At 41.9% G+C, this 16,665-nt stretch overlaps 2 protein-coding genes across 2 annotated transcripts in view; one reads left to right on the forward strand and one right to left on the reverse strand.

Annotated features, from left to right (window-relative positions):
* RP9 (RP9 pre-mRNA splicing factor) overlaps positions 1-16,665 on the reverse strand; it is a 196,191-nt gene that overhangs the window by 51,635 nt on the left and 127,891 nt on the right. The gene's annotated exons all lie outside the window — the stretch shown is intronic.
* The window catches only part of FKBP9 (FKBP prolyl isomerase 9), a 42,247-nt gene that overhangs the window by 16,662 nt on the left and 8,920 nt on the right, over positions 1-16,665 (forward strand). The window contains exons 5-7 of the mRNA XM_042921655.1: positions 1,848-2,037; positions 9,132-9,277; positions 15,476-15,662. Coding sequence (XP_042777589.1) covers positions 1,848-2,037; positions 9,132-9,277; positions 15,476-15,662 — 523 coding nt within the window. The remainder of the gene's footprint in view (positions 1-1,847; positions 2,038-9,131; positions 9,278-15,475; positions 15,663-16,665) is intronic.

A 16,665-nucleotide genomic window follows, 5' to 3' on the forward strand; every position in this document is an offset into this window, starting at 1 on the left:
GGCTCTCAAATCCTTTTGACGTCATCCAGGTGCATATGTCATACATAGTAAAACTAGATGCCTGGCCTAATTTGAGGAGTATTATTTATTTATTTTAAATAAATAACTGAAGGGGTACCTGTGTGGTTCAGTCAGTTAAGCATCTGACTTCACCTCTGGTCATGAATGATCTCACAGTTCATGAGTTCGAGTCCCGCATTGGGCTCTGTGCTGACAGCTCGGAGCCTGGAGCCTGCTTTGGATTCTGTGTCTCCCCCTCTCTCTGCCCCCCTCTACTCACTCTCTCTCTCTCTCAAAAATAAAGAAAACATTTAAAAAAAATTGAAATAGTTATTATTTAGTATTTTAATACTGTGCTCAACTACCTGGGTATGAGTTTAAATAGGTGAATTCTATGGTATGGAAATTAGATCTTGATAAAGTTATTGTTAAAAAAAAAAACATAGATGCAATTAGTACATGATAATGCTAGAAAAATTTAAACTCTGGAGTTACATTTAAGGCTTTCTTTTTTCTACTAAATTAAAAAATACAGGAAAGTACAAAAGATTAATATTCTGTCACACCCATACACACACTTCAGGGATTGACCACACCTTGCATTCCAGAGTCTGACTCAGCAGCTGCTTTCAGAAGATTTCATGATTTCCCTGAGGGGAAGGAATAGGGGTGGGCTCTGCCAGAGCCATTGAAGGAGCTCAGTCATAGTGTACTGTCTTACTCACTTGCCCAGGCCTACTCCTTTGCAAGGTATAACAAATGGCAAGTAAGAGTGTGGAGGTAGGTGGTTTTTGTCAGTTAACTTCCTTTATCTCAAAGTACTGGATTGAGTTATTTATTGCTTGATGTTGATCTTTGCAGGAAGAGTTAGTGCCCAATAATCTCTTCGTGTAGATTATCATTTTGCAGATACTCAGTAAGTCCCCACTGCTGGGAACATCCAAAAGAAGCAGTATGATCCAGAAGTGAGGTGGAAGCGATTTGAGGATTTGTATTTTGCAATGTGGGTGCCATTTTTTTCCCTCTTAGCTAGCTTTAGTTTTATTTATATCTTGTTTTAGATGTAGTTAATACATTGAATTGTGCATGTTGCCGCTTCAAAAAATTGGCTGTTGGTTCCAAAGAACAAGTCTGTGTCATATTCTGCAGAACCAGGTCCAGGGTTTGGAATTTATACCTTCAAATGTCTGTGATTTGCATTTGTATGCAAACAGAGACCCACAGAAGCATTTGGGCTTGCATGTGGGTGCATAACCACCCACGTAGCACCTTGATTTGTCAGCACAAGCATAGAAAATATGGTTGTAGTAGTGTCGCATGTCATTAATATTGGTTTGCTCCTTTTCCTGAAGAAGTCAGTCTTCAAATATACCCGCCAGCCCATGGTTGGGCACCATGGACACAATGGTGACAGAACATAGTTGGACACCAGAAGGACCACCCAACATGCAGAAGAACATTTATTCCTTTGGCTTGAAAACTTTAAGGAATGAGTAACACCAACACAGTGGGAATTGAGTTGTAGTTAAAAGTACTTTCTAGGGGCGCCTGGGTGGCTCAGTCGGTTAGGTGTCCGACTTCAGCTCAGGTTATGATCTCACAGTTTGTGAGTTCGAGCCCCGTGTCAGGCTCTGTGCTGACAGCTCAGAGCCTGGAGCCTGCTTCAGATTCTGTTTCTCCCTCTTTCTCTGACCCTTCCCCACTCACACTCTGTCTCTGTCTGTCTCTCTCTCAAGAATAAATAAACATTAAAAAAATGTTTTTTTAATAAAATAAAATAAAATAAAATAAAAATACTTTCTAAATCTTGTGTCCTGATTTCATCAGCTTCCTCCATTCCCCTCTAGGGAAAGACATTCCTGGACAGGCATCTCTGGTGTTTGACGTTGCGTTATTGGACCTCCATAACCCCAAGGATGGCATTTCCATTGAAAATAAGGTAGTGCCTGAAAACTGTGAGCGGCGAAGTCAAAGTGGGGACTTTCTCAGGTATCATTACAATGGCACACTTCTGGATGGCACCTTCTTTGATTCCAGGTAAGGAAATAACTGGAGCCTTTACTCATCAGAATGACTTACTAAATACAGTCTACCTCTGGCTGGACCATGATCTGAATACTCTGTCAGTGCTGATTTGTAGTTAGTATTTTCATCTCCAGTATAGACTTCTGTTTTCTGACACTGAATTCCTTCAGAGGCTGTTGGAACAGTCTCCTTCTTGGGGCCTGGGGCATAGAAGTCTACAGGAAAACAGGAGAGGCTCAGCTTACACTCCCACCATCCCCCTATAGTGTTCTTGACTATCCAGTATGAACCCAACTATGGGATCCAGGATGGGAAGTGGCCAGAACTGAGGTCTGGGTGGTAGGAGGAGGAGAGAACAGACTTGGTGCCAGGAGATCTGGGTTCTAGCCCCAGTGTATGGTCTGGCTTCCCTGAACTTCAGTTTTTTTCCCTGTTATTAGCACCTTTCTCAGAGATGGTTAAAGAGATAAGGGATGTGAGAGTGCTCTGTGAACTTCAAAGGCTACTGCAGGAGGCCAGTTGGGTGCATTCAGCTTCCTTCTGGTTGCTTCAGAGGCTAATTACCATGCCTCTGTTGTTATTCAGAGTCCTGTTTTGTTTATTGGGCTTAGCTTGCAGTTGTGCCAGTGGCTGGAGCAGGCAGTTGCTGTGTCTTGCTCTTTCAAGTGGTAGGTATGTGCTCTTTGGAAACCACCTCTCTAGCTTCCTGTAGAGCAAACAGGTAGTGACAGCAATCTACCTGTCTCTCTGAGGTAATAAGCTTCTAATTTCTTGAGTCATCCAAAAACAGTACAGAAGAATTTTTATATGGTATTCCTTATATGGTATTATTTTGTTTGAATAATTTATCTTTCCTATTCTTTTACAATTTTCATTTGATTTCTTTGGAAAAAGTAATAGCTACATGGTTCAAAATTAAAACAAAGTATGTATTAAGGTATATCCTATTACCTACTCCTGCCTACCTCACATATCCCTCCCCCCTCCAGCCACTTAGAATTAACTACTTTTACTTATTTATTTTTTTTATAAATTTTTTTATTTATTATTTATTTTTGGGACAGAGAGAGACAGAGCATGAACGGGGGAGGGACAGAGAAAGAGGGAGACACAGAATCGGAAACAGGCTCCAGGCTCTGAGCCATCAGCCCAGAGCCCGACGCGGGGCTCGAACTCACGGACCGTGAGATCGTGACCTGGCTGAAGTCGGCCGCTCAACCGACTGCGCCACCCAGGCGCCCCTATTTATTTTTTTTAAAGTAAGCTCTATGCCCTATGTGGGGCTTGAACTCACGACCCTGAGATCAAGAGTTGCACACTCTACCACTCTACTGACTGAGCCAGCCAGCCACCCCTAGAATTAACCACTTTTTTTTAAAAGTTTATTTATTTACTTTCAGAGTGAGAGAGAGAGAAAGAGAGAGAGAGGGAGAATCCCAAGGAGGCTCTTCGCTGACAGGGTGGAGCCCAACATGGGGTTTGATCCCACAAACTGTGAGATCACAACCTGAGCTGAAATCAAGAGTCGGAGGCTCAACTAAGACACCCACTTTTATTAATGAGTTTCTATTTGATTCTTCCAGCGTGTGGATTTTTTCCTAATGCAAATATAAAGAAATACAACTATTCTGCCTCTTGCTTTTTTTTTCACCTTGTTTTTTTTCCATATTTAATACATAGAGAGAAATTATTTATTTTTTATGTCTGCCTAGGTTTCATTGAGTGAATATTCCAAACTTACTTAACGTTACATTCCCCTATTGATGAACATTTGAGTTGTCTTTAGTCTTTTTCTGTTACAGAAAACATTCAGTGTGTGTGTATTATTGTTATATGAGCTTGGTTCTGTCCTACACACACACACACACACACACACACACACACACACACACACACACATACTTTTTTTTCTAAGTAGGCTTCACACCCAGTGTGGAGCCCAACATGGGGCTTGAATTCATAACCCTGGGGCTCAAGACCTGAGCTGAGATCAAGAGTCAGACACTTAACCGACTGAGCCACCCAGGAGCCCCTCTGGAATTATATTTCTAATTAAGACCATTTTTTCTATTGTACACCATATTTCTTTCCATATTAGAACTATAATTTTATTAGATTTAAAAAAAGCTTTCCATTGGAGTGACTGGGTGGCTCAATTACTTAAGCATCTCGCTCTTGATTTTGGCTCAGGTCATGATCTCGCGTTTTGTGAATGAGGAGTCTGCTTGGCATTTTCTGTCTCCCTCTCTCTCTGCCCCTCCCCTGCTCATGCTTTATCTCTGTATCTCTCTCTCTCAAAATAGATAAACATTAAAAAAAAAAAAAAAGCTTTCCATTTCAGTGCATTGGGATCTAGTCTGTCCTAATAGCTACATAATATTCTTTATATGGATTTGCCTTAATTTAGGTAATCAATCCCAATTGTTTTCTACCTTTTACTGAAGTATAATTAATGTACAGTGTAGTTTCAGGTGTGCAACATAATGATTCAACAATTCCATATATTACTCAGTGCTCATCACAATAATCATAGTCCCATCTGTTGCTTTCTACCTTTTGATATTCTTTTTAAATTTAAGGTTTATTTATTTTGAGAGAGAGAGTGAGAGAGAGAATCCCAAGCAAGCTCCACACTGTCAGCCCAGAGCCATGGGGCTCGAACTCATGAACCATGAGATCATGACCTGAGCCAAAATCAGGTTGGATGCTTAACAGATTGAACCACCCAGGTGCCTGCCTTTTGACATTCTATGTAGGGCTGCAGTAAATATTTTTGCAGCTAAATCTTAACGTGTAAGATTGTTTCCTTGGGATACACTTCTAGAAGAATCTCTGGAACAAAGGTATTTGGGGTTTTTTTTCAAGAATTTTTTTAAGTTTATTTATTTTGAGAGAGAGATGTGGGAAGGGGCAGAGAGAGGATCTCAAGCAGGCTTCCTGCTGTTAGAGCAGAGCCCGGTGTGGGGCTTGACCTCATGAACGGTGAGATCATGACCTAAGCTGAAGTTGGACCCTTAACCGACTGAGCCACCCAGGCACCCCTGGGTTATAGTTTTTGTATACACAACTAAGTTTTCCTCACCAAGCCTTTACTCACCATCACTATCTAAAAATGCCCCATTCCCTCAAACTCAGTGACATTGAGAATCATTTTTATTTTATTTTTTTATTTTTTATTTTTTTAAAAATTTTTTTTAAGGTTTATTTATTTTTGAGACAGAGAGAGACAGAGCATGAACGGGGGAGGGGCAGAGAGAGAGGGAGACACAGAATCCGAAGCAGGCTCCAGGCTCTGAGCCATCAGCCCAGAGCCCGACGCGGGGCTCGAACTCACAGACCGCGAGATCGTGACCTGAGCTGAAGTCGGACACTTAACCGACTGAGCCTTCCAGGCGCCCCGGGAATCATTTTTAAATAATCTTTGCCAGTTCATAGGAAAAAAATGGAACCTTATAGTTTTCATCTGTATTTCTTCATTGCTACTGAGGTTGAAATTGTTTTAAATGTTTATTACTAGACCATTTGGTTACCTTCTTTTATGATTTACCTGTTTGTATCTTTTGTCTGTTTTTATGTTAAAGATACTGGTATTTGTCCTTTTCTTATCAGTTTGAATATATGAAGACCTCTATACATTAAAGATAGTAACCCTTTTATGGTTGTATATTGTTGAAGGAATATTCCTTATTTTTTTGCATTTTAATTTTTGTTATTGTGATTTTGGACCTATTTAAATGTAAACTTTTTATGTTGTTAAATACATTTAACTTCTTTATGGTTTCCTTTACTCTTACATAAATTCTTATATATTCTGTCTTTGGGGGCTTGGTAAAAATAAAGAATCTGTCCCCTCCCCTGGAGTACATAAACATTTGTCTATATTTTCCTTAAGCCTTTTTAATGGTTTTAAGGTTTTACCCTTTAAAATATTCCTTATTGGGGCATCTGGCTGGCTCAGTTGGTAGAGTATATGACTCTTGATCTTGGGGTCGTGAGTTCAAGCCCCATGTTGGATGTAGAGCTTACTTAAAAAAAAGTATTATGTTCTTATTGTATAAGTGAAACAATACAATGATGTGTAATAAAATGTAGTAATTTCCCATTAACCCCTTTACCACCTGAGGTAAATATTAATAGCCTTCCACAGTGTCTTTCCATGCTCATAAATGCTTTCATGTTTAAATCTTAAATCCATCCAGAACTTTTTGTGGTATTCAGTGTGACAGTCAGAATCTAACTTTATTTCTTCCAGAAACGCTATCTTTCCCTCACTCATCTAAAATGTGACTTTTATTGTGTACTAAATTATTTTCCTTCTCTTTTTTTTCCTTTCTTTTTGTTTTGAGAGAGAGAGAGAGAGAGAGAGAGAGGACAAGCAGGGGAGAGGGACTGAGGGAGGGGAGAGAGAATCCTAAGTAGGCTCCACCCAGAGCCCAATGTGGGGCTCAATCCCACAACCCTGGGATCATGACCTGAGTCAAAATCAAGAGTTAGATGCTCAACCGACTGAGCCACCCAGGCACCCTGATTATGTACTAAATTCTTACACATACTTTTGGGTCTTTGTCTAAAATTTTTACCCTTTTTTATTAACCTAGCTATGTATAGGCCAATACCACACTTTTAACTATTGTTGTTTGTTAGTTTGTATGGTAGAGAGTATTCTTTTTTCCTTTTTATTTTTATTTTTATTATTTTATTTGAGAGAGAGAGAGAGAGCACAGGCAGGGGAGAGGGGCAGAGGGAGAGAGAGAATCTTAAGCGGGCTCCACACTCAGTGCTGAGCCTGATGTGGGGAATCAATCCCACAGTCCTGGGATCATGACCTGAGCTGATATCAAGAATCAGACGCTCCACCGAATGAGCCACCTAAGTGCCCCTCTTCTTTCCTTTTTAAATATCAGGTTTTTAAAATTAAGTGATACATTGATGTGGATCGAAATCCTAAAAGTACAAAAGGGTGTACAATGAAAAATTTCCCTCCTATCCTGTCCCTCAATCACCCAGGTCCCCTCTCCACAGGGAGCCTGTGTTTTTAGCCTCATAGGTCTCCACATGTACACAGTGAAATACTTATACACGTTCTCCCATTTTATTTTTTTACAGGAATGAGAACTTGCTATATCCTGGACCTTCAGAACATTTTAAATAGTTTCTTTTTACAAATGAATTTTGGAGTCCCTCTTCCCCTCCCCCCACACCACTCAGATTTTGGTTGAAATTGTTTCAAAATTCATATATTAGTTTGGGGGAGCATTGACAACTTTCTAGTCCTCAACTTTCCCATTGGGGAAACATGGTACTTTCCCTTTTTTAAAACAAAATTTTTTTAAATGTTTATTTATTCTTGAGAGAGAGAGAGACAGAGACAGACAGGCAGACAGACAGACAGACAGAGTGTGAGCAGGGGAAGGGCAGAGAGAAAGGAAGACACAGAATCCGAAGCAGGCTTCAGGCTCTGAGCTGTCAGCACAGAACCCAACGCGGGCTCGAACTCACGCACTGCGAGATCGTGACCTAAGTCAGATCATGACCTGAGCCGAAGTCGGATGCTTACCTGACTGAACCACCCAGGCGCCCCTCCCCTGCCCCCTGCTTTTATTTAAGTCTTCTTTTAAAGATATTCGAATTTCTCTACATGTCATGGCCACCCTGCTCATCCATTCTCTTCCTCTGAGGCTCTTTTCTGCCTCTCATCCTTGGCCTCTTTGTTTCCCCAGTCCTTTCCCCTGTGCAGATCCCGCCTCCTCAGTGTCCACTGTCTCCCCCACCCCCATGGAACCTTTGCTGACTGTTCCACCCAGTGGCTCTTCCTGCTCCCACTGCTTAGTGTCCCTTTATAAGGGACCCTGTCTGGCAGTTGTCCTCCTCTTCCCTGAATCCCTGGTGGTGGCTGTTCTCTGCTGATGATCTCTCAAGTACTGGCTAGGGAGTAGTAACCTGGGGAAGGTGAGAGGTTGGCTCATGGCTAGAGGATGCTAGGGAGCCAAGCCTGGCTTCCTTGATGGCTGTGTTCCCATCCTGGCCCTCCTGGCTCATGTGAATGGCTGCAGTCTGGAGTTCCTCAGTGTGGGGGGAAAAGGGTATTTCTCCATAGCCTCTTCTGAGGGGTTATGTAGATAATCTGCTTCCTGAGTGAGGAGAATCGTCTGTTATCCTTTTTCATGTCCCTTGACTTTGTGGTTGGTCTCTGGGGGTATTGAGAAGGGAGAGCCCCTGACAGAGGGTCTTTTCATCCCCCTGGCACCATTCGGCTGGCCATCTATTCTGAGGTGGTCATCATGTTTGAGGTAATGGTGGAACTGACTGGCTCTTTCAGGACAGACTTTTTGCCACATCTGCACTGGGTGGGGGTGAGTAATGAGTGCAGATTACCGTGGTTCAGACTTTGGTAGTAGACGTGGCAGATGAAGTTTTATTATTTTATCCTAGAAACATCTGGCTGTGAGGACTTGATTCCTGTCCTCACCAAACTCACAGTAATCGGCTTCAATTGGCAGTTTATACAAAGGCTGGATCTCTCCACTGAGCAGAATGCTTGGGCCTCCTGCCAGTGACACTTGGGAAACCCAAGCACTCATCAGAAGGTAGCTTGGTGAGCAGAAATTACAGGAGGAAGGGTTCATCCAGGCTCTGGTAGACACTGCAGAGTTAAATTACTCTCTATATGTTACTTTTCAGGCAATCCAAGTATTCATGTCTGACATATACAGATATTCTCTTCTTTAGAAACTGGAGACATTGCCCTTGTGACACATTCTTAGCTTCTAATAAGATGCTTTCTTCATTAACTTCACATGGTTACCAAGCACAGTCCAACTTATGTTAGCTGCATTTCTGTGTGTTTGCATCTCATCCATAATCTGGCTAACCCAGAGGGCTGGAGGGCTTGTTCCTGGGAATGTGTCTGTACGTGACTGCTCCCACGCTGTGTGTGGGTTCTCGGGGGAGCATGTTTCCAGGCCGTGTCCTCACATTCTAAGGTTTGGTCTTTTCCAGGGTCTGGAGGCCTCTGCGTTCCTGATGCCTCATGGTACTGACAAATGCACACAGCTGCTGTGGTATCGCTCGTGAGGAACCTCTTTCTTCCCTTCCATCTTTTCCAGCTACTCGCGGAACCGCACTTTTGACACATACATTGGGCAGGGCTACGTGATTGCTGGCATGGATGAAGGTTTGCTTGGTGTTTGCATCGGAGAGAAGCGGAGGATTGTGGTTCCCCCTCACCTCGGCTATGGAGAGGAAGGAAGAGGTGAGTGCTGGCTGCTTCTAGGCTGGTTTCAAGTAATCAGAGCTTCTTGAGAGCCAGAATATGGAAGCTGAAGTCCCATTTAAGACTTAAATGTCGGGGCGCCTGGGTGGCTCAGTCAATTAAGCTTCCGACTCTGGCTCAGGTCACGATTTTACAGTTCATGAGTTCGAGCCTTGCATTAGGCTGCGCAGTGTTAGTGCAGAGCCTGCTTTGGATTCCCTCTCTCTCCGTTTCTCTCTCTGCCTCTACCCCACTTGCATTCTCTCTCTCTCTCAAACCAAATAAATAAACTTAAAAAAAAAAAGACTTAAATGTCCAAATAGCTTTGGTTTCTAGACATGCGCTATTCTTTCCTCTTGTCCCCGCTACCAGTTTCCCTCTGAAAATTCTTAGTTATGCCAAAGTTGGAAGAACTTTGCGATGAACTCTTAGATTCATCAATTGTTAACATCTTGCTATGTTTTTTTTTAAAGTGTATTTATTTATTTTGAGAGTGAGAAAGAGAAAGAGGGTAAGAGTGTGCATGATGGGGGGAGGGACAGAGAGAGAGAGAGAGGAAGGAGAATTCCAAGCAGGCTCCGTGCTTTGCATGGAGCACAACTTGGGGCTTGATCTCATAATCCTGAGATCCTGACCTAAGCCGAAATCAAGAGTTGGGCACTTAACCGATTGAAACACCAGGTACCCCAACATCGTGCTATGTTTATTTTCTTTCTCTCCTCACATTTGTTTGTTTGTTGTTGTTGTTGAGCCATTTGAAAATATATTGCAAACCTCCCCTTATCGATTTTTGTTTTTTAACGATTTTATTGATGTATAATTTATATGCCTTAAAATTTACCCATTTTTTAATTAAAATTTTTTTTAATGTTTATTTATTTTTGAGAGAGAGAGCATGAACAGGGGAAGGTTAGAGAGAGAGGGAGACACAGAAACCGAAGGAGGCTCCAGGCTCTGAGCTGTCAGCATAGAGCCTGATGGAGGGCTGGAACCCACAGACCACAAGATCATGACCTGAGCCGAAGTTAGACCCTTAACCAACTGAGCCACCCAGGTGCCCCGAAAATTTACCCATTTTAAGTGTACAATTCAGTGACTTTTAGTAAATGTAGTGAGTTGTGTAACCATCATCCATCTAATCTAATTTTAGAACATTTTTGTCACTCTAATAGCAAACCCCCTTTCGAACATTATACAAATGATACATGTTGAGTTTAGAAAAAAGAAAATACAGATAAAGAAAGAAAACAAAAATCTCCCACAATCTCACCATGCAGGAATAAACACTGTAATGTGGTAGGCAGAACAGCAGCCCCAAAGATGTCCCTGTGCTATCCCCAGAACCTGTGAATATGTTACCTTTCATGATAAAAGGGATTTTGTGGATGTGATTAAGATGGGGATGTGATTAAGATCTTGAGATGGGGAGGTTATCCTGGATCATACAGGTGGCCTTGATGTACTTAAAAGAGCTTTTGTAAGAGGGAAGCAGGTCAGAGAGAGGGGAAAATACTCAGCTGCAGACTTAGAAGTTGGATGAAGGGGTCACAGGTCAAGGAATAAGGGCAGCCACAGAAAGCCGGAAAAGGCAAGGAAACAGATTCTTCCCCAAAGCCTCCAAAAGGAATGAGTCCCTGCCAATACCTCGAATTTAGACCTTTGACCCTCCAGAGTTATAAGAATTTATAAGAATAAACCTGCATTGCTTTAAGCCACCAAATTTGTGGAAATTTGTTATAGTAACAATAGGAAACAAATGAAACTAATAGGAAACAACCATGAAGTGAAAATATATATCCACCTAACTAATAAATACTAACAAAAATGGGATTACCTAGGGGCACCTGGCTGGCTCTGTCGGAGGGGTGTGCAACTCTTAATCTCCATGTTATGAGTTCAAGCCCCACGTTGGGTGTAGAGATTAATAAAAAAAATAAATTAACTTAAAAAATGGGATTATCAGAGCGCCTGGGAGGCTTAGGGTGGCTTTCTCAGTCAGTTAAGCGTCTGACTTCGACTCAGTTCATGATCTCATGGTTTGAGAGTTCAAGCCCTGCCTCTGGCTCTGTGCTGACAAGTCGGAGCCTGGAGCCTGCTTCAGATTCTGTCTCCCTCTCTCTTTGCCCCTCCCCCACTCACGCTCTGTCTCAAAAATAAACATTAAAAAATTTTTTAAAATGGGATTATCTATACATATTTGTAATTTCTCTTCTTCACCTAATTTGTTGTAAACAACTATCTATGCCAACAGGTATTTTTTTATGATTGCATAGTATTTCAAACCATATTTTCCTTCTTAAGTTTTTTCTCATATATATAGGCATACTTCATTTTATTTCTCTTTGGTTTATGGAATTCCACAGATAGTATTATGTTTTTTTTTTTAAACAAATTGAAGTTTGTGGCGACCCTGCATCAACAAGTCTATCAGTGTCATATTCCCAGCACCATTGGCTCACTTCATGTCTCTGTGTCACATTTTAGTAATTCCTGCAATATTTCAAACTTTTTAATTGTTACTATATTTGTCATGGTGATCTGTGATCGGTGATTACGACTCTGAAAGCTCAGATGATGGCTTACATTTTTTAGCAATAAAATACTTTTAATTAAGATATGCATTGTTTTTTATAGACATAATGCAATTGCACACTTGATAGGCTGCAGTATAGTGCAGACAAAGCTTTTATACACACTGGGAAACGAAAACATTCATTTGACTCGTGTTATTGCGATATTTGCTTTATTGCTGTGGGCTGGAACCAGACCCACAGTATCTTAGAGGTATGCCTGTACCATTGTTTGCTAACCTGCTTAGGACTAGTGGATGCAGTATTAATTTTGCTTTTGTATTATTTTTGCTGGTGGGATTCTGCCTGGTTTGGCTGGCTGTATACATTAATTTTGTTCTTCCAACCACTACTGATAATATGTATCTTCAGAATTTTCTTAGTAGGGTTTATTCAGAGGATCTATGAAGTATCAGGTTGGCTGGAAGCTAGAGTGTACCATGGAGAAACTTTCTTTTTTTTCTCCCGGACTTAAGTTCCTGTTTTCAAAGTAAACTCTACCCCCAATGTGGGGCTCAGACTCACCACCCCAAGATCAAAAGTCACATGCTCTACCGACTGAGCCATCCAGGCACCCATTAAATTTCTTTTCTTCTTTTTTAAAGTTTATTTTATTTTTTATTTTTTTTATTAAAAAAATTTTTTTTAACGTTTATTTATTTTGGAGAGAGAGAGAGAGAGCATGAGTTGGGGAGGAGCAGAGAGAAAAAAATGCCCAGGACCAAACCAGGCTCCGGGCTCTGGGCTGTCAGCATGGAGGCCAGTGTAGGACTCGATCCCATCAACCGTGAGATCATGACCTGAACCAAAATCAAGAGTCGGACACTTAACTGACTGAGCCACCCAGGTGCCCCTAAATTTCTGATTTATAAAGTCATACCAGGTCACAGCTTAAGACACGTTCAACAGATCTTGCTTCCTGTCCTGTTTGTCAAGTGTCTTGATGCTCTGTTGTTTTGTATCATGTAAAATTCTGTTCAGATACATACAGAAATAGACAAATACTTTCCGAGTATTCATGTTTTGTTATGCCCTCAGGATTAATCCTTCGTTTCTCTAAAAATAATATATTGATGGAAAACATTTGCTTAAAGTATTTTTTTCCTTTTGGCTTTCTATCAAGTATGAGACAGAGCTCTGCAAAGAATTATATAAGGCTCTGGAAATCATCGGAAGGCTCATAAATTCTGTGGTTATGAGGCTGCTTCATTCCAAATCCTATGTTGCTGTGGGGCAGGGGCACTCAGATATGTACTGTCTACATGCTCTTGCATGGGGGCAGGGGAGAAGGGCAGGGGGTAGGGGGGCAGCACCTCTGTCTTCTTTTGAATAGCATCTCCCTGGCCTCTTGGTGATGTTTGCATAGGGCCTAATGCTAATTCCTCAGGGACTGACCCAAGAAAGATGTCAGGACATAGAGGAAATTTGGGGTTTCCTCATCACATACCACGGGGCCAAGCACATAGTAAACATTCAATAAGTATTTGTGGAAGGAATGAAATACTGGGCCCTCTGTGGGGTTCTCCAGCTCCATTCTTGGCATTTCATTTTGTTGAGGCCATTTTGCCCTGCAGGATTGGTGGAGGGGAGGGAGTAGGCCTTCTGGAAAGGCTCTGGTCCTCTCTGCTTATCTGCTCTGTTCCACAGGGTCAGCCCTGAACTTTTGATGCTTGACTATGTTTGCAGCCCTGGAGGGAAGAATGGATTCTGCCTGAGGGCTTGTGGAAGCATCACTTCCTGATTTCCTTCCTTCCTTCCTTCCTTTCTCTTTTCTTTCTTTCTTTCTTTCTTTCTTTCTTTCTTTCTTTCATGTTTATTTTTGAGAGACACAGAACACAAGCAGGGGAGGAGCAGAGAAAGAGGGAGACACAGAACCCGAAGCAGGCTCCAGGCTCTGAGCTGTCAGCACAGAGCCCGACGCAGGGCTCAAACTCACAAACCGCGAGATCATGGCCTGAGTGGATGTCGGACTCTCAACCGACTGAGCCACCCAGGCACCCCATCACTTCCTCATTTTCTGTTCCCCAACTTTCAGGTTACTTTCCAAGTACTCTTAGATTGGGAATATAGGATTATAATGAGAATTAAATAATTACATATAAAGCACGTAGAAGAGTGTTTGGTACTTAATAAGCATTGTGTGTGTCTGTGTGTGTGCGTGTGTCTGTGTGTGTGTTACAGAGAGCAACCAAAAATGGACACAGAAAAGTCCATTGCAGGGATGGGGGGAGGGGCTATTGGTGTTCACATATCTCTGTTTGAATTCTTTCTATAGCTGTGTTATTTTCTTCAACAAGTTATATCTGAGTTGGTTTTCTTACCTGTAAAACACTAATGAAAGTATTATACATCCTTGATTCTAAGTAGTACTATTTACAAAAGTTTTACATTTAATCTTCTTTGAAATGAGGGGTGCCTGGGTGGCTCAGTTGGTTGAGCAGTGGACTCTTGATTTCGGCTCAGGTCACAATCCCATCCCAGCGTCATGGGATCAAGCCCTGCTTCAGGCTCCGAGCTGAGCTTAAAATTCTCTCTCTTCCCTCCATCTCCCCCTCCTTTCTTTCTCTCTCTCTCTCTAAAAAATATAAATAAATAAATAAACTTCTCTGAAATGATCTGGGGGTGTGTTTAACCACAATGCGTATGTTTAAGGTGTCCCTCTGGCCCCCTCGAGCCTCCTGAGAAGCTGCCATTAAATTCATGGAGCATCTGCTAATGCTGGGTTTATAGTAATACCCCACAAAGCGGTTGCAGGGATTTAATGAGATAGTGTATGTGAAGAATACATTGTAGACTGTAAAACATTATTCAGATGTGAGGTAATGTTTTCAAAAGTGGAGATAATGGAAAAGAAAAGTTTACTAATAATTTTGTGTAGAACAGATAGGATGTGTTGTAAAAGTACTTTGTGAACCGTTAGGCCCTATCACAAGGGGTGTGTATGGGCCAAATTTGGCTGGGTGTTTTTTTCCCTCTGAAGTTTCTGTTAGTTTAGCTCCTCCTGCACAGTGATAGAGGACTGGAGTGATTTTTCACTCTACGGCTGGTGTTCTCACTTCACCTCTTACTTCTGGTAGGAGCCAGGCAAGCCTTAGTTTCCTCATTTGTGATGAACTTAGCCATGCATCTTTCAGGCTTAGTGATTCCGTGGGGCAGTAGCTCATCATCTTGAATTATAGTCCAAACTGTGTTCTTAAAGTTTGTTTGTTTGTTTGTTTGTTTGTTTGTTTGTTTGTTTATTTAGAGAAATCCCAAGCAGGCTCCAAGCTGTCAGCACAGAGCCTGACACAGGGCTCCATCCCCGGAACTGTGAGATCATGTCCTGAGCCGAAATCAAGAGTTGGACACTTAACCGACTGAGCCACCCAGGCGCACGTCCAAACTGTGTTCTTAACTGGTTGCATGACCCTGGGCAAATCTTTGCCTCAGTTTCCCCATGTATAGAATGAGGGTTAGGTTACTTCTGACCGCCATTCCAATTCATTCTCCCAGTATTCCCTAGATTTTCATATTTAGGTCCCTGTGTTTCTCACTGGAGGTCTGTGAGGACGTGCCTGGTGACGCTGGGGAGGCACATGTGCTGCCACTTGGAGGGCTTGCTCGTTAATTTCCTCTGTCTGTCCTTTAGGGAATATCCCTGGCTCGGCTGTGCTGGTGTTTGACATCCATGTGATTGACTTCCACAACCCTTCAGACTCCATCAGCATCACCTCCCACTACAAGCCCCCCGACTGCTCAGTGCTGAGTAAGAAGGGGGATTACCTCAAGTATCACTACAATGCCTCCCTTCTGGATGGGACTCTGCTGGATTCCACGTAAGGACCACTGGGGACAGTAGAGGAGGGAGCTTGGAGGATAACAGCCATAGGTCCCCATGATTCTCCTTTTCTTTCATCAGATACTGGTTGAGAGATTTTCTCTCCATGCTTCCCCACTGCAGAGAGCTAGCCTACATCACTGCTCAGGTGCATTATTCTATAAGTTCCCTATGAATGGTCTCACCTTGCTCCTGTGAAATTGTCTTTCTGAAAAACGGGTATCATCTTATAACTGCTTTCTTTAAAAATTAACCCGCAGCTACATTATAAACTCCTCAGTCTGGCACATCAGCCTCTTTGTCAGCTCTGTTCTGCTTAAATGGTCTTATCTTGTGTTAGGGCCCATCTTTTGCCTCTAGGGCTGCCATGTGCAGTGGCGCAAGATGTGTACTGCTTAAACCCTTCCTTCTGACCAACTTCTGCCCTGGCAAAAATGTCCTCCCTTTTCACAAAATCTTTCCTTAATTCCTAGGAAGAATCAACTGCTCGCACTTCTGTGTCTCATAATCTTTTAAGATACTATTTTTATTAGCAAAAATTATTTATTTTTCATTATTTATTTTAGTTTCTGTCTCTGCTGCTGGTCTGAATACCTTAGAGATGCCCAGCATGTTTATTCACATTTTTATTCTTTACACCTAGCCCAGAGTCTTAACACGAAGGGAGCATTTTATAAATGTTAACTGAGATGAATCTGAAATTTTATTAATAGGAATCAACAGTATAATCTAATATCATTGCCAATTTTGGTAAAAGGAGCTTTGCTTCTTATGTTTCTGAATCTTTAGGTATAGCTGTAAGTTAATAAAATATTCTCTGGGAAAGAAACATTTTCAGCCTTTCTTTGTATCTCCATAGAAATCTATCCATTTTTGTACCGAGTCTGACTTAGACTCCTGAGTTGGGGCTTGGGGAGAAAGAAGGGCTTCATAAATAAGTATGTGTTGCTGCATTTATGCTGCATGAGGAAGGCCTTCTCTGCCTTGCACCTGCCCCTCTG

Source organism: Panthera leo, chromosome A2 (assembly GCF_018350215.1).
Source record: "Panthera leo isolate Ple1 chromosome A2, P.leo_Ple1_pat1.1, whole genome shotgun sequence".
Lineage (NCBI taxonomy): Eukaryota > Metazoa > Chordata > Mammalia > Carnivora > Felidae > Panthera > Panthera leo.